Source organism: Macaca mulatta, chromosome 6, assembly GCF_049350105.2.
Source record: "Macaca mulatta isolate MMU2019108-1 chromosome 6, T2T-MMU8v2.0, whole genome shotgun sequence".
In the NCBI taxonomy this organism is placed as follows: domain Eukaryota; kingdom Metazoa; phylum Chordata; class Mammalia; order Primates; family Cercopithecidae; genus Macaca; species Macaca mulatta.
Window position 1 is genome coordinate 152,157,379 of NC_133411.1, and position 27,035 is coordinate 152,184,413.

Below are 27,035 nucleotides of genomic sequence, written 5' to 3' on the forward strand. Positions count from 1 at the left end.
TTGGCTTTTAAATCACAATTCTTTTTTTCTTAGTGATGGAGCTCTCTTGTGAAAAAAAAAAGTACTCCAAGAAGTTTGTTAGGTCATCCAGTTCCTGGATATGGCCTCAATATCAAATGTTTTGGAAAATACTGAATGAATTGTATAGAATAGCTGACTTGCCACTACACTGCCCCACCTTTCTATTCTATGTGCAATATTGCCATGATATTTATATTAAATGTTTATTCCTTTTTCTTGAAGAGTTGATTTCAAAATAAGCTAAGAATTTTGACTAGATAATGTTTGCTTAAATAAAATATCTTTTGTGATAAAGACATACATTTGAGGCAGCCTCAGGAGTTTCTCCTTCCCTTAGTACCCTTTGCAGTAATTGGCACACAACCATTTGAGGCATGGATGGGATAATCTTCAGGTCTTTGGCACCAGGGCTAAGCTTATTTTGAATTTATGCCATATTAGCATGTGAACATTGCCACACCGACATTTAAATGCCCACCATATTATCTTAGGGTTCCTGAAGCGGGGGTAGCTCTACTTTTAGTAGAACAAAAATCAGATTGGACAATCGGAACTGTACAAGTTCTACAAAAGCATGTTGGAGTCACATAATGAAAAAGCAGTTTTTTTTTATTATGATGTTTCTCCATATTTGGCATTGCTGTAAATGGCTAACTAACATTTACTGCCAATTCGGTACAAATGTGTGGTTTGGTAATACCAGAACAGCAAATTTAAATGAAAAAATAAAAGTTAAACATTTCCACACAAGGTTTTACAGTCTGACATTTCACTGCGTAGGTAAAAAGACATTTTTTTTTTTTTAACTACAGATTATTATTCAGCATGAATAAAAAACTACAACTTTTATTTTTAAACAGGAGTCACTGGTTTTAATTTTTACACATTTTAAAATTACTGTGATAAAAAATAATGAAAAAGCTTCTTAATAATGCCATACACAGTATAATATAGATTTGTCCCCATTATATAGCATTTAATATACAAAATAGAATATTGACACACTTGAATCTATATGTAGTTAAGCAAGTTATTTGAGGAGGGTATTTTCATACAGCCTTTCATCAGAAAATAGAATCCTTTCAGACATTTTCTAGAGAGAAGCAAATCCTTTCCTGAAAACCTGGTCACTAATCCTGGGTGGACCAGGTTGCTTGAAAATAGTCTGGGATATTATGAAACTCCACCCAAAGGGCTTAAAGTGTCCTCCTTACACTTTTATTTCCCTTCTGACACTAAAACCAGGCACATAAAAAAACACATTCACCTACAGCTACAGTCAGGGAGTGACCAGCCAAGATCGAAATCTCACTGAAGGCTGCCATGGTTCTGGAAGTTTGACAGATCAATGTGTTGTATAACAATATTTTGCATTCCATGGTGGTGTAGTTTTTAGGGTTTTTAAAAGGGAACTGAAATTATGAGACTTAGGTGAAACTGGAATTGCTCCCTAGCCTCTGAATTCTCAAGGGAGCGTGGCTTTCCTTCGTGGGCATGCCCAGAGCTCATCCCATGCTAATTATCCAGCACTTCATAGACACAAATCATGCTAGTTTTCCTTATGGGATGGCCAGGGTTTCCTCCCACAGTTTTAGGCATTTGGGTATATAAACCCCAAAAGTGTTCCAAGTGCCTCAGTTCTGCCTGTATAGTATCCCACAGAATGCCTACAAACACTGAGGAGGTCACTTTTTTACACCAGTAATTAAAAATACTTTTCAGGATTTGTTGTGAGTAACCAACTCTCACTGAAGTTACTACAAACTTCAATAGTTTGGGTTGGGATAACCAGATAACACATACATAGGAAATAAAGCTGCTTTCAAACAGCACCACCCTATAGCACTTAAGTCCCTAGTTAAACATAATTAAGATGACTTTCTTTTCCCCCATGTATTCTAAAAGGGCACAGCTTCTTTTCCCATTTAATGAAAAGCCTCCTATAGTTGTTGATGAATATCAGTTGACTTATTATTGACAGCAAAGTACACATAATCTTTTTTTCATTGAGTTCTATTTTTTGAGCGCCAAGATTGTTGGGACGAAAATCAGATTAATGTGTGAGATGTGCTTTCTGGTTTTAACCACATAACGTTCTATAAATGAATGATAATCTACATTGTAGAAGCTCTTTTTGAAACTTAACACTGTCATTGATAAAAATATTCAAGCAGTTTTCTTAGGCACCAAAAATTTATCCAGCTGGGTTACAAACCATCTTAAAATATTACATTCCCTTTTAGAGAGCATTCAAAAAGCAAATGATTGTTTTTTATTAAATAATTTCTCCAAAATACTGAAAATAACAAATAACATTCAAAAAGCATTCAAAGAAAACAAAAACATGTCCTCATTTTATTTGGAAATAAACTCTTGTTGTAGGATAGAAAGGAATTAGTGTATTATTGGCAACCTATGAGATTCTGCACTATTTACATATTGCTGGTACCTCTATGCAAACTATTGCCAAACTTCTGTTGTCATTCAACTGCTGGGGGAGGCCTGTATGTGAAAGTAACCCACTATTAGATGGTGCCTTTAAGTATGTAAGCACCACTTTCCTGTCTCCTGTTTACATACTTTAGTGCAAGGGGAGATTGAGTAAACTAAACCTGCACTGACAGACTCACTGTTGGAATGAGAAGGGTGGTCAGAATGGGAGGCAGAGGGTAACTTCCTCTGTAATCTCATTGGGTCAGAGCCTCAGCAACCTTCACTGCACACAGGACCAGTCTCCATCTCCCTCTTCCCCTAGAGCAAATTGTTTGGTTTCTGAGACCAACGCTGCCTGTATGAATGCATGTACAAACTATAAATCATATAGGTTATCCATCAGCATTTCTTTGACCCCTACAAAAAATATATAACATGTCATGATAAAACAATCTCATCTAAAAATCATTCTTATTTTACACTATACAAGCTATTTTACAATCATTTTAATAAATTGCATGTAAAGCTGCAGTAGCCCTTCCCTTCCCAGATTAGTGAATACCAATATGATATATATCTGAAACTATAACTAAATATAAAAATATATTAGAAGTTCCATATTTTTAATATTAGATTTTCAGTTTTCTATTACACAAATAATTTGGCCACCTTGAATAGAAATCAAATTTCTTGTGGCTTAGTAAATATGTTAAGTTTTGAGTTTACAGAAAGTTGGTAAGGTGCACACAGAAAGGGCTACTACAGCTTCTATTTTGTTTAAAATAATTTTCAACAGTGAAGAAATTCACAGGACTTGTGTTAAACTCTATGGCACACATTAGGGATGTGTAGTTTTACAAACATGGATGTCTGACATACAGTTCTAAATCACAAAAATCAGTAGCTGAGCTTTCCTGTACCATCAGGAAAGATTAACCAATTGGTGACAGATGGGAATGTGAAAATGGGTGTCTAGCCATTTTTGCCATATTAGAGATTTAGTTTTTGGGTAAAGTTTAGTGAGAGGAATTACTTGCTCTGATTAAAATTCTCTCAGCTGTGTTACAGCTGGTTGTCTGGAATCACAACTTTTAAGAAGTTATACAAACTACTTCAAAAGGTCCTGAAAGACAAATAGTTTACCAGCTTTCTTGCCATATAGCCTTTGCAAAAATAGGGCATTAGGTACAGACAGGGCCTCTTGGTAGTGATTTTTAAATCAGTCTTTTGCAACCATCATCCACAGTTTACCCAGCAGGTCCCTGGACTAGGTGCTCATACCAGTTAGGATGGTGAATTTGCACAACCTATATAATTCTCCACTGAAGCAGATATATACAAAATGTGAGCTTTTTTTTGACAAGAATACTGGAGATTTGAGTCAATTTTGTGGTCTTCTGATAGCTAAGTGCCATCAGGTTAGAAGCACCAACCCATTTTCACACAGAAGATTAATGTTTAGAGTTTATTTGGGAAAGCTACGAACTAGCTGCCCATCTTAAACAGCTGTACAATAACTTGAATAAAAAATTATGTAAGAAAAAATGAGCAAGCGTAGTTCACTAAATATAAAGGAAATTGTTAAAACCAGACAGTAATAGCTATAAAAGGCACAACTTCCCTTTTCTGATATACACTTGTAAACTTTTTTCAGGTTTCCATGCATAAATCAAAAATGCTATCTTAACTATACAGGGGGGGATACACCAACAGAAAGTCTAGAAAATTTCATCCAGCCAACTGTGAAAAAGTATGAGCAGAAAGTTCATCACACAGACTTTGGGCACTGGTGGTTTAGGTGCCATCCTTCTTTGACTATGGAGATTACGTCCACATATTAAGGTTTCTAATTTCTGGGATATACTAACTTAATGAAATTTCACCGTCTACTCTCCCATCACTGAAAAGTGATGACTCAATTGCTTCTGTTGCCAAGTCTTGGCCCTCTATAAACCACATGTAGTGCGTATTTAAAACAAAACAACAGACGAAAACAATAAAAAATAAAACAACAAAACCTCTACAGGACAAACTGAGAGTTTATACAATAAAAGCTATTAATTCGACTTTCTTTAAGGCAACCATTCTTATTAAGGCAGTCACTTTTGATGAAACAGAAGTTTTTTGATATTTCCATTTGAATATTTTGGTATCTGATTGGTGATGATTTCAGCTAACATCTCTGGGAATTCAATACTCATGGTCTTATCCAAAAATGTTTGGAAGCAATAGTTAAGAAGATTTTCAACCACCTGCAAGAGAAAATATAGTAATGATTAGGCTTCAAAATTGGTGAGTGGGAACAGCTCATGTTTGTTGTCCTCTATTTTGAAAAAATTATCTGGCCTAGAATATACCAATCTCACTGAAATTCCCCAGGTGAAAAATAAGCACTTCTGTACAAGTTTCTTTGATTGTATGTAGAATTATATGGAATTATTTCATGAACCGCTGTGGTACCTATATAAAGGGTACATTATTCTAATTTAATGGATTAATCATACTTTTTAAAAAGTGTTATTCAATTCTATAATAACATCGTGATTTTATAAGATGAAAGGATATTTCATAATTGGTCTTAGGAAAAATGTCTACAAAACTGAAGTTCATAAGTTGAACTGAAGCTATCACCAACATCCACAAACTGGGGATGGAGTGGGGGTGCTGTTGGTATATAATTATATGCACTAATCAAAATATACTTTGTCCCAGAAAATTCTTATATTTGGTTTTATGTTCGACACTTACTTCATGCATAGAATCCAAGAGTTTTGTCAGTTGATAAAACCGCTGCCAGTTCTGGCTGGAGTTTCCTTCCCTCTTGACAATGGCTTTTCCTAGCTCTTTGATGTAGGTCATTCTAATTTCATCAAATAGCTCTTGGCTCTTCAGACCGTCTTTAGGAACTAAAAGGTTAAGATGAAGTCAATTAAAGGATTTTCTTTTTCTTTTCTTTTTTTTTTTTTTGAGATAGGGTCTCACTGTGTCACCCAGGGTCTCACTGTGTCAACCAGGCTGGAGTGCAGTGGCATAATCATAGCTCACTGGAGCCTTGACCTCATTTGCTCAAGTGATCCTCCCACCTCAGCCTCCTGAGTAGCTAGGACTGTAGGCACAAGCCACCAGGTCTGGCTAAATTTTTTTGTAGAGACAGGATCTCCCTATGTTGCCCAGGCTGGTCTTAAACTCCTGGGCTCAAGCAGTCCTCCTGCCTAAGCCTCCCAAAGTGCTAGGATTATAGGTGTGAGCCACCGTTTCCAGCCAAATTTCTTGCTGTAACTTTTCATACATGCAAGACGGGCACTTAACACTGTCTGTGTACTCTTAATGCACCCTAAAATATAAGCATTTTCTCAGGATTATTAAACTACAGCCAAGAGAAAATGCAGGATAACAAAGAATTAGAGGACTTAACCTTGAGTAAATCACTTGATTTCTCATCTATAAAATGGAACTGATGATGATACCTTCCTCCCTAGCTCACAAAGCTATTTGGAAGACCAGATGAAATAATACAGTGATTTTTAGTTAACTTTGTCTGCCATTCTGCACTTTAGTTTAATTCTGGTATTGAGATAAATAGAAGGCTTCAACAACAGTGTTTATTCCAGCAATTACATCTTAGAATATCTGTGATATCACCAGTTAATTATAACTTTAAAATCGCCATGCAATACATTTTTTTTTTTTTAATGTAGCTAATAGGTATGTCTTAATAGGGAGCAGATATCTGTCCTTCCTTAGGTACATGGATTCTTGTTAGTGAAACTGGTAATAAAAATTTTGGGGCCGGGCGAAGTGGCTCAAGCCTGTAATCCCAGCACTTTGGGAGGCCGAGACGGGTGGATCACGAGGTCAGGAGATCGAGACCATCCTGGCTAACACGGTGAAACCCCATCTCTACTAAAAAAAAAAAAACTAGCCGGGCGAGGTGGCGGGTGCCTGTAGTCCTAGCTACTTGGGAGGCTGAGGCAGGAGAATGGCGTAAACCCAGGAGGCGGAGCTTGCAGTGAACTGAGATCCGGCCACTGCACTCCAGGCTGGGCGACACAGCGAGACTCTGTCTCAAAAAAAAAAAAAAAAATTTTGGGGGGTACATTACATTACTCTTCAAAAAATGGTACTAATAAGGACAAGGAAGAGAGGGTTAATCATGGTTTCACTGAATCCTGTGGAGATTAGGACTTTTGTAGAGTGCTACATTTTTCACAGTGTGCTCTTGGGAACACTGATTCTGTGTTAACTATGGTTAGAGGGAGAAAAAGGATTTGGTGGTCAAAGTTTGAGAAAAGCTTAATGTTTAATACATATTAGGCAGACTTCTGAATTTCAGTACTTCTTGGAGATACTCCCATACACTCTTTCAGTACTTCTTGGAGATACTCCCATACACTCTCCAGAGAGAGGGAATGCATTATTTCCCAAACGGAAACTTCACTGCTGCTGACATTTTTAGAAGATGCTGGTATAAAGGAAAAGCTGTGGATTTAGGAGCTTTGAGAAGTCTTAATTTGTTTTTTTTTTTGTTTTGTTTTGCCCAAGACAGAGTCTCGCTGTGTGGCTTAGGCTGGAGTGCAGTGGTGTGATCTCGGCTCACTGTAACTTCCACCTCCTATCTCCCAGGTTCAAGCAATTCCACCTGCCTCGGCCTCCCAAAGTGCTGGGATTTCAGGTGTTAAGACCTCTTGGCTGGGCGTGGTGACTTATTTCTTACTTGCCATGTGGACTTCAGTATAACCTCCTTGAGCATCTTTCCTGCTCTTTTTCACTGGATCATTAGAATTAGACTAATGACTATGTATGAAAATGTTTGATTCCGTAAAGCATTACTTGACACTTCTAAGATACCAGTATTAACATGAAATGAAGACCGCTTAATCAGGAGTGATAATCAGGTGTGATAAGGGCATTCTATGTTAACAATGGGTTAATTTTACACATTACTATGCTATAGAAAATCTAATTATTGCAAAATTGTAAAACAGTGATTGCTTATAGTTTTTCTCCCCTGCTGGTTAGTCCTAATTCTAAAAATAACTATGGTGAAGCCCAATTCAATATGCATATAAAATAATTTCATCCATCTCAAATTTTTTGTTTAATGTTTTAGTATTGAAATCACTAACATGACATCCTCTTTTGGCTGCAGGAAGTAAGTACAGCCTGGAATTCCCCTCCTACTGGAAAACTAGAAAACAAGCAATACATGATTATGATCTCTAGGAAAAGAGAAACAAAGATGGTAAGCCATACCTAGCCTAGGAGCAAGAAATCTTAATTCTAAGCCTTTTTGCTTGAAAGTAATCATCATACTGCAGAGCAGGGAAAGGGAACCCAGAGTCTAGCAATCTTGCTGGATTGAGGAGAAAGAGATTGAAGTTTGGGGAGGCTAAAGCAGCTTTAATTTATGGGTTAGACTACTGGAAACTAAGGAGGTACACAAAGTAAAAATTCGTGCATACTTAGGGTGAAATCCCTTGAGGCCATAGAGGAAAGAAAGATCTAATTAAATATGCAAGGAATTCAGTAGAGACCTAGGGGCCACATCTCAGAAGCAAGGCTAAATTAGTCCCAGCAAAAAGGTGACAATGGATCAGTGATTCTCAAAAGGGAGGGGGAGAGTTTGCCTCCAAGGGGATATTTGGCAGACAATCTACAATTATAAAAACCTTTGTCTCAGAATCAATAATTTGACATTTCTGAAACAGTCTACCCAAGAACTGCATTCTTTTCAAGTATACACAGAACATTAATCTAGAACATAAAACAAGACTGAATACACTTAGGATTACATCATACAATGAATGCTCTCTGACAAAAATGAGATTTAAACAGAAGTCAGTAACAAACATATCTGTAGAAAAACCCAAATGTTTGGAATTTGACATTTAGTAAGCTATGGATTAAATAAGGCATCATAAGAAAAACTTTAAAATCTCTAGTACTGAAAACACAGCATAGCAAAATGTGTGGGATGCAATCAAGACAGTGCTTAGAAAATTTATAGCATTAAGAGCTTTTATTAGAAAAGAAAGGTCTCAATTATATATGCTTCTACCCTAAACTGGTAAACTAAACACAAGAAAAATGGAAAGGATAAAGAGTAGAAACGCCTAACTAGAACATGCATAAACAACAACAAAATCAAGACCAAGCTGGTTCTATGAAAACATCGGTAAAACTGAAAACTTTTAGCCAGACTGATTTAAAAAAAAAAAAAAAAAAGCAAGAATATATTAAATACCAATGTCCGGAATGAAAGGGAATAATACTAGCGATGCTGGAACCATTAGAAGAATATTATGAATAACTTTTATACCAATAAATTCAACATTTGAAGGAAACAGTTAAATTCCTTCAAAGATGTAAACCAACAAAGCCCACTCAAGAATAAACAAATATCAGTAAACATTTGATGAATTTGTACTTGAAAACCTTTCTACAAAAAAGGCTCCAAGCAAACCAAGATGGCTTCGCTGCTGAGTTTTACCAGACATTTAAGGAAGAAATAATACCATATTATCATAACACCAAAGCTACAGAATATATCCCTCATGGATTTAGATGCAAAAATACCAAAATTTTAGTACACTGAATTCAGCTATATGTAAAAAGGATATTATATCATAACCAAATAGGATTTATCCCAGGAATGAAAGGCTAGTCAATTACTCAAAAATTAAACAACAGTATATTATACCGTATTAATAGACTAAAAATGAAAGATATATGATCTTGAGGCACAAAAGCATATGATAAAAGTTTTTCTGCTATTATGAATAATGCTGCTATGAACATGGGCAGTCATTAAATGCATGGCAAGTCACAAGGGTCAACTACATACTCCCTAGGATAGCGATAATAAAAAGACCATACCAAGCTCTAGCAAGGATGTAGACAAAGTAGTAGGAATCTAGCACAACTAGACAGAAAATCAGCAAAGATACAGAAAACCTGAACTACTCTATCAATCCACTTGACCTAACTGATGTTCATAAAACCCTACTTAACAAGAGCACAGTGTAAGTTTTTTTTTTTAAGCACTCATGGAACGCTCAGGATAGACCATAAGCAACTGCCTAAAAAAGTCTCAGAAAACTTATTAGAGTCATTCAGTGTATCTCCTACCTCAATGGAATTAAATTAGAAATGAATAGGAAGAGAGATAGAAAATCCCCAAATATGTAAAAATTAAAGCAATACACATGGGTCAATGAAAAAAAAATCATGAAGGACATTAGAAAATGAATGAAAATACATAAAAAATTTTTTAGCTTTAAACATCTATATAAGAAAATAAGGTCTCCAACTAATAATGGAAGTTTCTACCTTAAACTAGAAAAAGAGGAACAAATTAAATGAAAAGCAAGCAGAAAAAAAAGAAATAATCAATGACATAAAAAACAAAAAACAATGGACAAAATCAATGAAACTAAAAATTAGTTCTTTGTAAAGACTAACAAAATAAATTTCTAAGTAGACTGACCAAGAAAAAAAGATGATCAGGCATAAATTATCAAAATGTATCATGGAGGGGACACCACTATGGATCCCACAAAATTTAAAGGATTAGATTACAAACAACTTTATGCCCAAGTTAGACAACTCAGACAAAATGGCTCATTTCATAGAAACACACAAATTACAAAACAAAGTCAAGGAAAAATAGAAATTCTGAATAGATCTATATAACAAGTAAGCAAATCTAATTAATAATTAAAAATTTTCCCTGAAAGAAAACACCAGACCCAGATGGCTTCACTGGTGACATATATCAAATATTTAAAGAATAAATAAGATCAATACTCTATAAACTCTTTAAGAAAACAGAGAATACTTCCCAACTCATTTTAAGAGGCTAGTACTACCCTGGTAACAAAGCCAGAAAAATATATCACAAGAAAAGAAAGCTGTAGATCAACATCCTTCATAAAGAGAGATAGAAAAATGATCAACAAAATATTAGCAAACCAAATTCAAAATATATATGGAAAAGATTATATACCATGATCTAGTCAGAAAACTAGATCTTAAACCATTTCAAGCCATTTTCCTGATTTTGCAAATAAATTTGTATTAGAACACAAGCATTCACATATTGTATATAGCTGCTTTCCTGTTACAACTGTAGAACTGAGGAATTGCAACAGGGACTATATGGCCTGCAAAGACAAATATGTACTGTGAGTCTCTTTACAGAAGAATATTTGTGGAACTAGACTCTGCTTAGTAGTATAGTTATTTTTTTTTGGAAAGAGGATTTGATGGTCTCCGCACCCCTCCAAAGCTGGAATTCCTATTCTCTCTCAACAATGGAATTTTTTTTTTTTGAGATGGAACCTCACTCTGTTGCCCAGGCTGGCACAATCTCGGCTCACTGCAACCTCTGCCTCCCAGGTTCAAGCGATTCTCCTGCCTCAGCCTCCTGAGCAGCTGGGACTACAGGCTTGTGCCACCACGCCTGGCTATTTTTTTTGTATTTTTAGTAGAGACAGGGTTTCACCATGTTGGTCAGGCTGGTCTCGAACTCCTGACCTGATGATCTGCCCACCTCGGCATCCCAAAGTGCTGGGATTACAGGTGTGAGCCATAGCGCCCTGCTGGAAACTGGAAATTTATGATGTTAATTATTTTCAAATGGATCTATAGATTCAAGGCTATCCTAATAAAAATTCCATCAGACTGTGTTTTTGAGACAGAGTCTCACTCTGTTGCCCAGGCTAGAGTGCACTGGCATGATCATGGCTCACTGCAGCCTTGACCTCCCACCTCAGCCTCCTGGGTAGCTGGGACTACAGGCACGAGCTACCATGCCTGGCTAATTTTTTGTATTTTCTGTAGTGACAGGGTTTCGCCATTTTGCCCAGACTGGTCTCAAACTCTTGGGCTTAAGCGATCTGCCTGCCTTGGCCTCTCAAAGTGGTGGGATTACAGGCATGAACCACCACACCCAGCAACCACTACACCCAGCCCCAAAAGACTTTTTTTTTGGTAGAAATTGTCAAGCTAATTAAAAAATATGTGGAAGACCAGGCGTGGTGGCTCATGCCTGTAATTCCAGCACTTTGCGAGGCCGAGGTGGGTGGATCACCTGAGGTCAGGGTTAGCCTGGCCAACATGGCGAAACCCCATCTCTACTAAAAACACGAAAATTAACCAGGCATGGTGGTGGGTGCCTGCAATCCCAGCTACTGGGGAGGCTGCAATGAGCCAAGATCACGCCACTGCACTCCAGCCTGGGCAACAGGAGCCCGGGCCAGGAGCCTGGGCCATCTCAAAAAAACAAAACAAGACAAAAAAGTGGAAATGCAAGGAAGCTAGAATATCCTAGAATATCCAAACAAAAAAGTGGAAATGCAAGGAAACTAGAATATCCAAAACAACAGTTTGGAAAAGAACAACAGATTGGGAGAATTCATATTACCCGATTTTAAGATTTACTGTAATGCAATAGTAATCAAGACAGGATGTTATCAATATGAATATAGGCATACAGATCATTGGGTAAGACAAGAGTCTAAAAGTAGACCCACACATACACAAACAACTGATTTTCTATAAAATTGCCAAGTAACTCAATAGGGAAAAGAGTCAAGTTCTGGGGCAACCAGATACGGATTTTGGGGAAAAAATGAACCTTGTCCCTTACCTTGCATCATATACTTAAGCATGTGAGCTGAAACTACAGAATTTCTACAAGAAAACAAATAGTAGAAAATCTTTTTAACCCTGGATTAAGCAAAACTTTCTTAATACACAAAGACATGAAGCTTTCTTCAGAATTACATACTTTTGCTCATCTCTACATTTTCTGTTAAGAAAATTGTAAATGTAATCCACTTACTGAAAGAAAACATATGCAAAACATATATTTAACAAAGGGCTATATTGAGAATATTTGAATAATTCTTAAAACCCAATAAGAAGATAAATAATTCAGTTAAAAAATGGGCAAAAGATTATACCAAATAAGAAATATAGGTGGCCAATAAGCCCGTGAAAAGATGCTTAGTATCTTTAATCATCAGTATACCTATGATGAAAGAGGCTGACAGTACCAAGTACTGAGGAGGATATAGAGCATATCTTAAGTCTCATACATTTCTGGTAAATGTTAACAATTGTGGAAAAATTTGGCAGTTTTAAAAATAAATTTAAACACACACTCAACATATGTCCCAATGATCTCACATTTCAGTACTGACCCAACAGAGATGAAATGTACATCCATATCCTTATTTTTTTGTCTGCTTGATTAATTTGTGAGAAAGGTATAGTAAAATCTCACTATTTTTACAAGATTTATCTAAGTATTCTTGTTCTATGAATTTTTGTATTATGTAATTTGAAACTATATATTTAGAATTATTTTTCCTGGTGAACAAATGCTTTAATAAGTATTTTGCCTTAACATCTATTTTGTTTGGTAATAACGTAGCTCCTTCAGTTTTCTTTTGGTCAGTATAGGGGCCAGCAAATTTGGCCTATGGGCCAAAACCTACTTGCAGCCTGTATTTGTAAATAAAGTTTTATTGGAACACAGCCACACCTGTTCTATTTGAGTATTGTCAATGACTATGTTCCCTGCCACAAGGGCAGAGTTTAGTAGCTGTGACAGAGACTGTGCAAAGCTAACATTTACCATCTGGCCCTTTACAGAAAAAGTCTGCCATGTTATACTATGCAAAGTTGATCCTTTTATTTCAGCCTTTCAGTATCTTTATTCAGATATAGCTCTTTTAAATAGCATAAATTTGGATTATTTCTAAAATCCTGTCAGATTAGCTTGGAGCATTCAGTCCGTCTCTACATTTATTTTATTTTTGAGACAGTGTTCCTCTCTCACCCAGGCTGGAGAGCAGTGGCACGATCTTGGCTTACTGCAACCTCCGCCTCCCAGGTTCAAATGATTCTTTTGCCTCAGCCTCCCGAGTAGCTGGGATAACAATGCACCACCACACCTGGCTAACTTTTTATATTTTTAGTAGAGTCGGGGTTTCGCCATGTTGGTCAGGCTGGTCTCGAACTCCTCACCTCAAGTGATCTGCCCACCTCAGCCTCCCAAAGTGCTGGGATTACAGGTGTGAGCCACTGCACCTGGCCCCATCTCTACATTTAATGAAAGTACTGCTGTGTTTGAATTTAGCTGTACTACTGTACCTTATCTGTTACTTCCTGTTTTCATGCCCTTGTTATGCATTTTTCTCCCTCCTCTCACATCTTTCATTCTTTTGAATTGTTTTTCTTAGGTATTCTCTTCCCCTGATGGTTTGGTACTTTGCATACCCTGCATACCTTATTTCTAGTTGTCATCCTTGAAACTTAAACATACTTTAGTTCTAAGTTTTTTAACCCTCAAGCAAATTGTTACTGTTATTTTATATACACAGTAAATGTCAGTTTAAATGTATCTACATTATTTACCACTTTCCTTATTCTTCAGTCCTTCTTAAAGATGGGATTACTTTTATTTATCTTTTTCTGAGATGGAGTCTCGCTCTGTCACCAGGCTGGAGTGCAGTGGCGCGATCTTGGCTCTCTGCAACCTCTATGTCCCAGGTTCAAGCGATTCTCCTGCCTCAGCCTACTGAGTAGCTGGGACTACAGGCATACACTACCATCCTCAGCTAATTTTTGTATTTTTAGTTGAGATGGGGTTTTACCACGTCAGCCAGGATGGTCTTGATCTCTTGACCCTGTGATCTGCCTGCCTCAGCCTCCCAAAGTGTTGGGATTACAGGTGAGAGCCACCACTCCTGGCCACGATTATTTTTCTTTAGCCTAAGTATACCCTCTAATAATTTTTTAGTGACCATCTGGTGGCAAACTTTATTTTCACCTCCTAGTTAAAAAATAGGTGATTGGTGTACTTAGAACATTCAAATTTACAGTAATTACTGATATAGCTGGATTAATGTCTACCATGTTTATAACTGTTTTCGATTCAGCATATTGCATTTGAGTTTGGGGGAGTTTCCTTTGACCTATCTTCAAGCTCACTGACTCTTTGCTTGGCTGTGCTCAGTCTACTGATGAGCCCATCAACATCATTCTGCATTTCCTTACAGCATTCCTTACAATTTATTTTTAGAGTTTCCATCTCTCTGCATACATCACTTCTTGCATGTTGTCTACTTTTTCCACTGGAGCCTTTAACCTACTAATCATAGGTATTGTAAATTCCCTATCTGATAACTGAAATATTGTGTCATATCTGAGGACTGCTTCTGACGCTTGTTTTGTCTCTTCAGACTGTGGGTTTTTTCTTGCATTTTAGCATGCCTTATGGTTTTTTGTTGAAAGCTGGACACGATATATCAAAACTGAAGTAATTTGACTTTTAGTGTGAGGTTTCATGCTAATCTGGCTAGGAGGCAGGCTGTATTTAATGTTTGCTGTAGTTGTAGGTACTAGAGGCTTCAGTTTCCTCTAGTTTCCTTGTTTTTATTTACTTTTTCTTCGGTTGTCTTTGGGTTTCCTAAGAACTCCTTAAACAGCTTGTGTCCTGCAGCTCTCTCAGTTGTAATCCACTGTTATTTTATCCTGGAGCCCTGTTTATATGGTGGTAAGGTGTTGGGGAGGGGGAGGTGAAGTATTTTATAATCTATATGATTAAATCTCAGTTGTTTTTAGTGGGTCTGAAACCCTGGGCTGTGATTTTCAGAAATGAGACAAGAAGGCTAAGACAGGGCCAGAATCCTCAGTTTGCCTTCCCCCCAGGTCACATTAGGGTCTGTTGAATTAGTTTTCCTTACAGTGCAGGCCTTTGTTGTGAACACTCTCCTACATATTTCCAATTTTTACCTTCCCCCTAATTCTATCAGAAAAAGGAGGGAATTCTTCACCCTAAGAATCTTGTGGAGTTTCTGGAAGTTAGAAATTCTGTGGGGTAAACCCAAGAAATTGCAGGAAACCCCCACTAAGACTGGGTCCCTGGGAGTTTTTAACTCTGAAACTAGTCCTTGCTCAGCCTCCAGCAATTCATCAAAATTGCCTAGTCTTCCTGCCTTCAGTGGCATCTTTCCCCAGTAAGCTGATCTTGGCTGTTTCTCTGTATTTGTCTGTTCTAAATTTTGAAGTGGTGGTTTGTCCTATGACCTCCATTCTCTGAGGGATCTAAGAAAAGTCATTGTTTTTCCAGTTTCTATAGCTTTGTTGCCATTTTCCAGTTGTGATTTTCAGTACCTACAGATCTCCCTTGTGGTTTATATACACAAACATATACACAATCATTAAAAACAATTGTATTCTGGCTGATTTTTTCAGATATACATTTCAAGTGTTTCTTCAAATGTGTCCAATCTGTTTTCAGACCAATCCACTTGCCTTTTAAACTGCATTTATATTTCCATCTCTTGTTTTTAAACTTACTAAATATACAGAACCAGCCCAAATGCCCATCAATCACCGAGTGGATAAAGAAAATGTGGTATATACATACCATGGACTACTACTCAGCCACAAAAAGGAAAAAAATAATGGCATTTGCAGCAACCTGGATGGAACTGGAAACCATTATTATAAGTGAAGTAACTCAGAAATGGAAAACCAAATATTGCATATTCTCACTTATAAGTGGGAGCTAAACTATGAAGATGCAAAGGCATGAGAATGATATAATGGACTTTGGGGACTGGGGTTGGGGAGGGGAGTGAGGGATGAAAGACTACACATTGGGTACAGTGTATACTGCTCGGGTGATGGGTGCACCAAAATTCCAGAAATCACCACTAAAGAACTTATTCATGTAACCTAACACTACCTGTTCCCCAAAAATCCTATTGAAATAATTTTAAAAAAGATTATAAACTTAAAAAAACTCCAACTTACTAAACTAATTTACCAGGTTGTACAAATGCCCTCAAAGAGCAAGTTGGCTTGAGTTCCACTTACCTCTGTGGGTTCCTGCCTTCACTTAGTTCTTAATTGTTTTAGTCTAGCATTTTTGGTGGGAGGTTATAGTACCTATTCCAGTAGTCTATCATAGTAGAAGTCTATATCTTAAGGTATATATTTCCATCCTTATATTTCTATTATTTTTTAAAAAGAAGAACTTGTGATATGTACTAGGCCAATTTACTTTTTCTTATTATTTACAATGAAAAAAATCATACAGCTCAGTTAGTCTGGGATGTATGCAACTGAAACCACTTTTTTTTTTTTTTAAACAAATAAGGTTGTTAGTATCTAGGCACTGAATTATACCTTCATGGTATCAATCAAAGTTATGATCAGAATTTTATGTAACTGCTTAATCACTTCTTTAACAAGTGTACTGCTACAGGTAACATTAAACATGTCTCTAGCAATGATCTTTACCAGGTTCTCTTGCCTTGACTGAAATATTATTAATACTTCTTATATCCATTAACATAAAATAACTTTTTGTTGAGCAAAAATAGTGTGAAAGCATTAAGACAAATGTGTGCTTTGGAAATCTTTAAATAGATACGAAATGGTTAAAGTCATAGTCTTGTGCAACATCCATAGCTTACAGTTATTTGGCAACTATGAAACCACAGTTACTAATGGAATTAAGACTTTTAAAAACTGCAAATGTACGTATTTGTATGTGAAAGACGTATTCAGCTATTAACTCAGTATTTAATAAACATTGGTATGTAACTTTTACTGGAAATGGCCTAAGGTTTATAATACCAACTAGTTCATAGAGCTTTTTTTAAAAAAAGACATTTTTAGAGCAGTTTTAAGTTCACAGCAAAATTGGGAGGAAGGTACAGACATTTTTCATATACCTCCTGTCCCACACATTACCACCCAAAGTCCATAGTTGAGGGTTCACTCTTAGTGGTGGACATTCTTCGGGTTTGGACAAATGTATAATGACATGTTTCCACCATTATAGTAGCATACGAAGTATTTTCACTGCCCTAAAAATTCTCTGTGCTCTGCACATTTATCCCTCCCTCCCTTCTAAACCCTGGCAACCACTGATTTTTTTTTTTTTTTTTTTTTTTTTTTTTGCTGTCTTCACGTTTTGCCTTTTATGGAATGTTATATAGTTGGAATCACACAGTATGTAGCCCTTTCAGATTAGCTTTTTTTCACTTAGTAGTATGCATTTAACGTTCCTCCATGTGTTTTCATGGCTTGATAGCTCATTTCTTTTTAGTTCTCAATAGTATTCCATCATCTGGATGTATCGTAGTTTATCACTTTGACATCTTTGTCTTTGCTAGCTAAAAAGTAATCTCACAGAAGTTTGTTTTATAAACTCTTGTTGCCATTTTCTAGATAGTGAATCTCTGTCTGACAATCCAGTTCCAATGCTATGTTAACCAATTCCCAATAGTAATTAAGCACACCTTTTCTAGGATGCGTCTTTTTCTCCCATAATTTCTTATATATGCTAATACTCATTAGGTAACTAAAATCTTTAACCAAGTAACAGTATAGTACACAAAATCACTGTAGTCAGCTTTCTTTTTCCATGTCTTCCCATGAGGAAGGAAGGAGAAAAACGTCCACACAGATTCCTATCAACAGAGATCCCTATGCGGCTCATATACCTCTCTGTTTCTGCTATACCTATTTGTCTTACTAATCTTGGTATCACTTACTGTGCCTTTCTAGTATTTTACATTCATAAAAATCATCTGACTAGTAGGAAATAATAGTAGACTTGGTATAATTATTAGTACTATGTATACAAATTAACCTTTGTTTCTAGACTTTCATATTTCATGCTTTTGACATAAAGTGAAAAGGTGTTCTACCAACCTGAAGAGAGAAGCAGTAAGGTTTTCATACAGAGATATTCTTCATAAGATACCTGAAGCCTGTGTAACTCAGAGGAAACATACAGCATGTGTTTACATTGGTCGTACATGCAGGGTAGAGTCATTCTCTGCCTGTGAAAGATAAATAGCAGGGTATTAGTTAGAAATAATGCTACTTCCCCCAAAAAAGTACATTTCTGTTTTGTTTTGCAAAACTATGAACTTATAATGAAAAACAACTATTGCAATAATATTATTGCTAATTCCCTATAAAATCAGAATTTTGGAGAACTTCCCTTAAACTTCTTCCTGCATCTTGGCTGTTTAAAGAGACTAATGAATAATCTAACGTAACAGTGGAGACATTATTTTCTACCATGCATGCCATGCATTATTATTTAATTAAAGTGTTAGAATTCTTATAGAACTTATTACCAGTTGCTCATTTAAATCAAGGTTTATCACTTGAATATGGTCAATTAGACAACACAATTTTAGGTCCTACACACTTGATTTTTAAAGGTAAGTTTTTTCACAACATTCCATCCTAAAGACAAAAATGTGTGACACTGTTCACAGTTATGTAGAGGGCCAGACCTAGAACTTGATTCTAGACTTCTGATGCTCAAAATCTGCCTCTGACATGCATATGCCTTAATATTCTTTAAACTAAAGGTACTAAACCAATTCTTGCTTATGATTCTGAAGTCATTACACACCTATGATTTTCAAATAGATCTCTGAAGTTTCCTGACTTCTGAAATGACACTAAAAGCCTGAAACTGGGCTCAGTTCACAGCTTTTAAAATGCTTCAAGATTTTTTTTTTTTAAGTTTCTGACAGAAAGTCATCTTGGACTTAACAATAAAAAGGTTATCATTTTTCTCTACTAAATATGTGGCTTATTCTTTTATATAAAACAAATCAGACATGAATTACATGCTGCCAAAGTGATCACAGGCTCTTCAAATTTTAAATCTGCTCTTACCAAAGAGGCACCTCCCCAGTCCTTAATAGTAGGTAAAACACTCCTTTTTTGGGAGGCACCTTTTTTCCTTTAGTTTCTTGTGCATGGTTACATTCATATAACTGAAAATTTCAATAAAATTGTAGTATAGTAGAATAAGTAAAAACTCATTCTTGTTGACTGTAAAAACAACAACAAAAATTTTTTTTCCACAACGTTCTGACCTAAGGGCAACCATGAGTGATGGTTTTACAGCTCTATAGAGGGTCAGAACTTGAATGCTTACTTTCCGATATGCAAAATCTGCCTGTCACAGACACCAGAGCAGTATGGAAACATAGTGGGCTAAGAAAGGGTGGAGGGCTGGGTGCGGCGGCTCACACCTGTAATCCCAGCACTTTGGGATGCCAAAGTGGGAGGATCACTTGAGGTCAGGAGTTCAAGACCAGCCTGGCCAATATGGCAAAACCCCGTCTCTACTAAAAATGCAAAAAATTAGCCGAGTGTGGTGGAGTGCACCTGTAATCTCAGCTATTTGGGAGGCCGAGGCAGAGAATCGCTTGAACCCAGGAGGTGGACGTTGCCAGATCACACCACTGCACTTGGGCCTGGGTGACAGAGTGAATCTCGTCTCAAAAAAAAAAAAGAAAGAAAAAAAGGTGAAGGACTGCCCATCTTGTATGCAGCAGCATGAGAACACAAGAATGGGAAGTACATATCCCTTAATGAAAATGAAACTAATATAAATCTGTTGAGGAAAAAAATTTATAAATCCCACTTTACATAAGGAATGTATGTGGCATGATTAGATTATGCTGTGACTGCTTAAAGCTAAATCTGAATGCCTTAATAGTAAAAACCCTAAATTAGGTTTTGTAAACCAGAAGGATAAGTTGGTGTTTCATATAAATCTGTTTATGCTTTTAATTCCACTTAAATGCCTTCAAATTACATATTAGAAAGTGACTAAAAAATAAATACTGCCAACGTGGTATTTTTTAAACAGCATGGTAGGATTCTGATGAGTAATGTCTTCAGTTTCCCCAGAGACTAAATATATTTACCAGTTAATTTAAAATTGGATCCAACTACCTAATCTTGTTACATTGTGATTCAATAGTTTGAACAGTCCTCTTTTTGGCAATAAAAGTCAAGGTGTCTTCTGTTTTCTATACAAACACAAATCTCCTTCATTTTTTATTCTTCTTAGGCCGGGGTATGTGTGTGTGAACTCCCTGTTTATACTGTACTAATAGCAATAAGCTAGGGGTATGAAAAGTAGTAATATAAGGTGGAAAGTGAGAAGAGCTAGAATGTGACTTCTCTGCTGTGTATCTGGTGATGTGAACACCAAGAGTCTAAGAGTATGCTTGAAAGAATGGATGGGAACGAAGAGTGTGTGAAGGACAACAATGGGAGAGGAAGTGAGGTCAGATTGTGGGAAGCCTGAAATCATGCAGAGTATGGATTGGAGGGTCAGTGGGAAGATACTAAAGACAGTCTGTGTGCTGGGGAGATAGGTGGTGCAGTCATACTGTGCTAGAGGAAGCAAACATTAGCCAACGTTCATGTTTGCTGAACATTAAGGATATTTAACAGCATCTCTGAGGTTAGTCAAGTCTGTTGCTGTTAGACTCTTAGACTCTTGGTGTTCACATCACCAGATACACAGCACAGAAGTCACATCCTAGCTCTTCTCACTTTCTACCTGGTCAGAGATGCTATTAAATATCCTTAATGTTAATGATGTACATCACACTGGAGGGAGAAAACGAGTGAGGAAACAACTGCAATGAGGTAAGGGGAAATGGACACCTGACACATTTCACAGATACAGGAATAAGCCTAGAGGATAAAAGAATAGCTGATTTATAAAATCTTCAAGGCTTGGTCTTCTCTCAGTTAAACAAACTTGTTCACATATTTAAACCACAGATACCTGCCATGCAAACAGACACCTCTTGTGTCTGGGTCCATATGTCCCACCCCATCAGCCTAGATATCCTCATCTACAATTGTCCCCACTGAATCCACACGAGTTTTATCATACTCCTTTCTCTTTCTGGAATAGCCTTATGTAAATAATAGCACAGTAAGATTCCTTGTTGCTTGCGACAGACTTTACTAATCTCAGTAAATATCCTTAAACATGTCCTGGGACAGTAATAATGCCATATGTACAATTGCTCTACATTACACTTGTCCTGCCCCAAGCACTCATAACTCTATTTCCAGTTTGCCTACATCCTAGATACCTAGTAGGATTGTTTCAGTCCTGAATTATCACAATAGCAGTCAATCAGGAAAACATCAGCTGGTTAAAAATACTCTATGAATACAGGGAAAATGACTCACATACAACTTACTCATTAATAATCAGATCAGGAGCAAAACACAGCAGGTTTGCACTTGATTGTCTATATGATCTCCACCCCAGGGCAAATGCCATAAGAAACATCCAGGAGTATTGCAGTAGGGTCATTTGGTCATCCAGGTGTAAGTTCCTGAAACCTGAATTAAGAGAAATAAAGGTATGAGGCAACATTCTAAGATCATCATCTCTGTGGGAATTGCCAAAGAGCAATGAGATCAATTAGCCCTGTCAAAACAAGGGGACCCCTAACAGAAAATGGAAATTAAATACTAGGTAGACACAGTTTTCCTCTGTCATCTGACACTTCAAGACTCAAACCCTCTGTGCTTTTTTTCTTTTTTCTGAGACAGAGTCTCGCTCTGTCGCCCAGGCTGGAGTGCAATGGCGCCATCTCGGCTCACTGCAACCTCTGCTTCCTGGGTTTAAATGATTTTCAGTGCCAGCCTCCCAGGTAGTCGGGAATACAGGTGCATACCACCATGCCTGGCCAATTTTTATATTTTTAGTAGAGGGATGGGGTTTTGCTATGCTGGCCACGCTGGTCTTGAACTCTTGACCTCAAGTGATCCACCCACCTGGGCCTCCCAAAGTCTGGGATTACAGGCGTGAGCCATCACACCCAGCCCCCTCTGTGCTAGTTTCTAATAGCTTTCAATGTGGAAAAGAAAAAAGTAGCCAGTTTTGTCACCTTTGTCTGCTTAAGTAAACATGAACTAAATAGTAAAATTTAAGCTGAAATTCTTGGCTTGGCGATTACCAGTGTGACGGGGATGAAGGGGGATTTGTTGATGGGTGCAAAAATAGTTAATAGAAATAAGTTTTAGTGTTCAGTAGCACAACAGGATGACTATAGTTAACAATAATTTACTGTATATTTCAAAATAGCTAAAAGAGAAGATTTGGAATGTTCCCCAAACAAATGTTTGAGGTGATGCATATCCCAGTTACTCTGATTTGATCCTTACACGTTGTGTGCTTTTATCAAATTATTACATGTACCCCCTAAATATAAATATGTACAGTAAATATGTACAACTATTATGTATCGATTTTAAAAAAGAGAAAAGAATCTTGACTTGAGGTATTAGTAAGTAAAACATTTGCCCTGCTATTCACACCTCTTCCCCCCTTACTAAAACAAGGATGACAGGAGGCCAGGTTACTTTCTTGTTCTGTCCCTAACTATTTGCGTGAACACAGGCTTGTCAATTCCCTCTGTCTTTAAAGTCAGAGCTGACACTAACACTGACCTCTGCTGTTCCACACCAAATTCCAATAGGGAAACTTTTATTTAAAATTGTCTTTAAAATTACAATCAATGTGTAGTATTTCATTTAGTGAAGGGTTAAAATCATTCTACTTTAGTACAAATTTTGAGTCAACATACTTGATGTTTACCAATCTTACAAACAACCTAATTTTTAAAAGTGGCACAATGAAGGAAAACAAACGGAATTAACTAAAAACATTTTCTTTCCCCGAACTTCAGTGTCAAAGGAGTTTTGAGTGAGTCTTTGTTGTAACTCGAGTTCTGATATTAAATCATCCTATGTGAAATTACCATCCTGTGCATAATGATTTGAAAAGCAGGGAGTAATGTAAATGTTTTATTATAAACTCCCTATCACCTGTATTCACCTGACTCTCCCCTTCATAGTCCCCAGAACTAGTAAGAGAAAGAAGATAAGCCACGGGTTCAGGATGATATAAAAGCCAAAATGTTTTTGCTGAAGAAAACACAAAGGTTTATATAGTTGCTCTTTTATCTTTTGCATCTTACCTGGTATCGCTTTTGCCCATTTCACTGCTGCAATCACTTGCCGCCCTCCTAACATGTTGAGCGTGGTCATGATCCTCCAAGTTGAGTCTGGAACAGAGCTATCATATCCTGCATATAACACTTCAGGTTCAATAACCTCCAACAGTGACACCAGGGTAGGGGTGAGTTGTGGTAACGTTGCAGGAACTATTGTTTTGTTAGCAGGATTTTCAGAGGTTTCTTGTGAGACTCCTGTAGTGGCCTGCTGAATTCCTTTTATTTTTTTCTTTGTTTTTCGAGCTGTGGATATTTTAAAAAATACATAGAAATGAACTGTAATGGGAAGGTCTGCGCTACATAGTTTATTCAAGAAGTATTTTTACTTTCTAAAACTATTAAGATGGGAGAAATATTTTATTTAGCAATTATGATAAAGTGACATGGAAGAGGAGGAAAAAACCTTTTTTTTTCTGAAAGCAAAGGATCCAGAGGAACCTATTCCCAATTAATTTTGCCTACAAATAGGCCAGAAACTTCATTATAGTTATTCCTTATACAAAGTATTATAACGGTATGTTAAAACAATCGGAGTAAATCACTTTTGTAAATTCTTCTATAAATTATTTGTTTGTCTCACTTTCACTCTAAATGCAACAATTTCATTGGTTATGTAAGGCAAATTACTCTTACTATAAACTGAAAAAAAATCTAAGCTTGGAATAACGGATTACAAACTGTGGTTTAAGATTAATCTAAATCATGGTAGTATATACAATGAAGAGAATTACACTATTTACACTTGTTCAAAGCCACTTATCAAGATAGGAAGATGATAGCAGATTACATGCTAAAAATAGTATTAGTAGTACCAGTAGAGAAATTCGCTTTTCACCTTTACATAGGTACTAACATAAATACTGCTTGGGACTAAAAACATATGGGAAGATGAAATGAAAAACTTTACTTCACATAAATTATAAGTGGGAAATTTCCCTTTTATAAGGAAGATTTATATTGATTACTCTATAAACCTAAAGCACCCATTTTCCTATTATATATAAATTAATTATCTTTTACCTTGACTTGGTATGGAACCATCTAATCAAACTACAACATGGATCCTGTAGACTTTTTAGTAGATTTATTCATACTCCTGAAGTTATTTTTGTTTTAGTGACTAAATAAGAATTACATTGTTCTCTCAGAGGGAAAGTACTCAGAACTCCAAGGAAAGGCAAGAAATGTAATTTAAAATGTACCTGTTCAAATTATTAGGGATACAAACCATTTTGCAAAGGGAAGAGTAAATTTAAATCACCTTTAAAAATCATTTTTAGATCCTCTGTCCTTAAAATAACACACCATATAGTCTGTGGAGGACAGATATGGTGGTGGGAACAATATCTCAATGTCCAATGTTAGAATGGTTCCATTCTTACTGTGTTCTATAATAAATGGGGTACTGAGAAATTCAAAAATTTTTAGTTAATATTTCAGAACAGAAACAGAATCATGATAGAACTATTCTAATTAGTTTACCATGCTCTCTTGGAGGCATGGTATGATACAGGACTAAAGAGCAGAAACCTGAAATCAGCATATTTGCATTTAAGTCTTGGTTTTGCCATGTTGTCTCTGGATATCTGTGCAAGTTAACTCCCTGACTCTTCATTTCCCCTTCTGTAAAATGAGGATAATATTAGTCCCTACCTCACAGGGTTGCTGTGAGAATTAAATATGTAAAATGCTTAGAATAGTTCCTGGCATATATTATAGTAATTACCATATAACAACTATCATTACCTCAACTTGCAGGAGAACATGTTTTTAGAATATTTTAAATTTGGATATCGCAACTTAATAGAGGAGTGATAAAAGTTTAAAAAGAAGGACACCAATACATAAAGAAACTCTTTAAACAACCAGAAGTATCCCAGTGAAATCTTGATCCAAATCATAAAATGTGCTGTTGACAATGTAAAAGAGAACACACATGTGCCAAATCAATACACTGGAACAGTACTGTTAAAACCTCAATTAGTCATAACTTTAAATGGTTTAGAATACATTACTCCACATTAGAACAAGGAAGAAAGAGTAACAAGCTGGATTAAACAAAAACATTTTCTATGACTCAGTTTGTAATTAATTTCTCACTACTTATATATAGTCCTAAATGAGAAAACTGATGTTTTTGAATACAGCTCAGAAAGTACAAGTGAACTCAATTGTGCCGTACTGACTGGGGCAAGAAATAATACTAATTAATTTTTCAAAATATCTTCAGGAAGGAGTTAACCGAACTGAATCATTTAGTTAAGCAATCACTATGTTAAAGCAACTTAGTTAATGCAACTTTACTTTATATAAACTCCTGACCCACTGGAGCATACAGAAGATTAGCAGTCAATATAGGAGCTCCACAGAAGTGTTCATGAGTTTGTGGTAATGCTACTTCCTCCTTAATAAAAGTAGAGAAATCTTACTTAGCTTAAAACCTAGTTTATAAAAGTTGGTTACTTGAAAGGATAAACAAGACTGATAGACCACTAGCTAGATTAACAAAGAAAAAAAGAGTGAAGACCCAAATAAACACAATAATGTCAAAGATGACATTACAAGAGATTCCACAGAAATAAAAAAGATCTTCACACCATTACAAGCACTGCTATGCACACAAAGTAGAAAATCTAGAGGAAATGGATAAATTGGAACAAAGGCTTTAAAAAACCTCAGGGTTTATGTGTGTGTGTCAGGGCCGGGGTGGAGTTTACTATGAAAGTATCATTTTTGTTTTCAGCTAATCCTCGTATATATAAAGCCATTATTTGGAGTAAGTATATATGTGGAAATGGAAACACACAACCTCCCTAGATTGAACCAGGAAGAAATTGAAATTCTGAACAGACCAATAACAAGTTCTGAAATTGAATCAGTAATAAAAAACCCACCAACTGAAAAAAGCCCTTGACCAGATGGATTCACAGCCAAATTCTACCAGATGTACAAAGAAGAGCTGGTACTAATCCTACTAAAACTATTCTAAAAAAGCAATCGAGAAAGAGGGCCTCATCCCTAACTTATTCTACAAGGGAAACATCATTCTAATACCAAAACCTGGTAGAGACACAACAACAACAACAACAACAACAAAACTACAGGCCAATGTCCCTGATGAACACAGATATAAAAATCCTCAACAAAACACTAGCAAACTGAATCCAGCTGCACATCAAAAAGTTAACTCACCACAATCAAGTAGGCTTTATTTCTGGGATGCAAGGCTTGTTCAACATACACAAATCAATAAATGTGATTCACCACATAAACAAACAAAAAAAAGATCATCTCAATAGATGCAGAAGAAGTTGTGATAAAATCCAACATCTCTGCATGATAAAAACCTTCACCAAACTAGGTATCAAAGGAACATACCTCAAAATAAGAAAGAGCCCTCTATGACAAACCTACAGCCAACATCATACCAAATGGGCAAAAGCTGGAAGCATTCCCCTTAATGCAGTAAGACAAGGATGCCCAATGTCACTGTTCCAATTTAACATAGTACTGGAAATCCTAGTCAGAACAATCAGGTAAGAGAAAGAAATTAAAGTCTTCCAAATAGGAAAAGAAGTAATCAAACGATCTCTTTTCACTTACTATTCTATACCTAGAAAACCCTGAAGACTCTGCCAAAAGGCTCCTGGAGCTGATAAACAACTTTGGTAAAGGTTCAGGATT

The 27,035-nt window shown here is 36.4% G+C and overlaps 1 protein-coding gene and 1 long non-coding RNA gene across 8 annotated transcripts in view; one reads left to right on the forward strand and one right to left on the reverse strand.

Moving 5' to 3' along the window:
• Window positions 1-612: 612 nt before the first annotated feature.
• The window catches only part of NR3C1 (nuclear receptor subfamily 3 group C member 1), a 154,090-nt gene continuing 127,667 nt past the window's right edge, over window positions 613-27,035 (reverse strand). For all 6 annotated transcript variants that reach the window (XM_077937308.1, XM_015141113.3, XM_077937306.1 and 3 more), the window contains 5 exons: window positions 23,316-23,594; window positions 21,528-21,672; window positions 18,196-18,326; window positions 5,203-5,360; window positions 613-4,706 (listed from right to left, as the gene is read on the reverse strand). In XM_077937308.1, coding sequence (XP_077793434.1) covers window positions 4,554-4,706; window positions 5,203-5,360; window positions 18,196-18,326; window positions 21,528-21,672; window positions 23,316-23,594 — 866 coding nt within the window. In that variant the 3' untranslated portion in view covers window positions 613-4,553. The remainder of the gene's footprint in view (window positions 4,707-5,202; window positions 5,361-18,195; window positions 18,327-21,527; window positions 21,673-23,315; window positions 23,595-27,035) is intronic.
• On the forward strand, window positions 6,961-20,168 carry LOC144329570 (uncharacterized). Of its 2 annotated transcripts, XR_013394930.1 has the most exons (3): window positions 6,961-11,179; window positions 11,715-13,520; window positions 19,575-20,168. It is a non-coding gene; the product is annotated as an uncharacterized LOC144329570 (long non-coding RNA). The 2 variants fall into 2 exon arrangements; XR_013394929.1 differs by lacking the exon at window positions 19,575-20,168 and having other exon boundaries at window positions 11,715-17,965.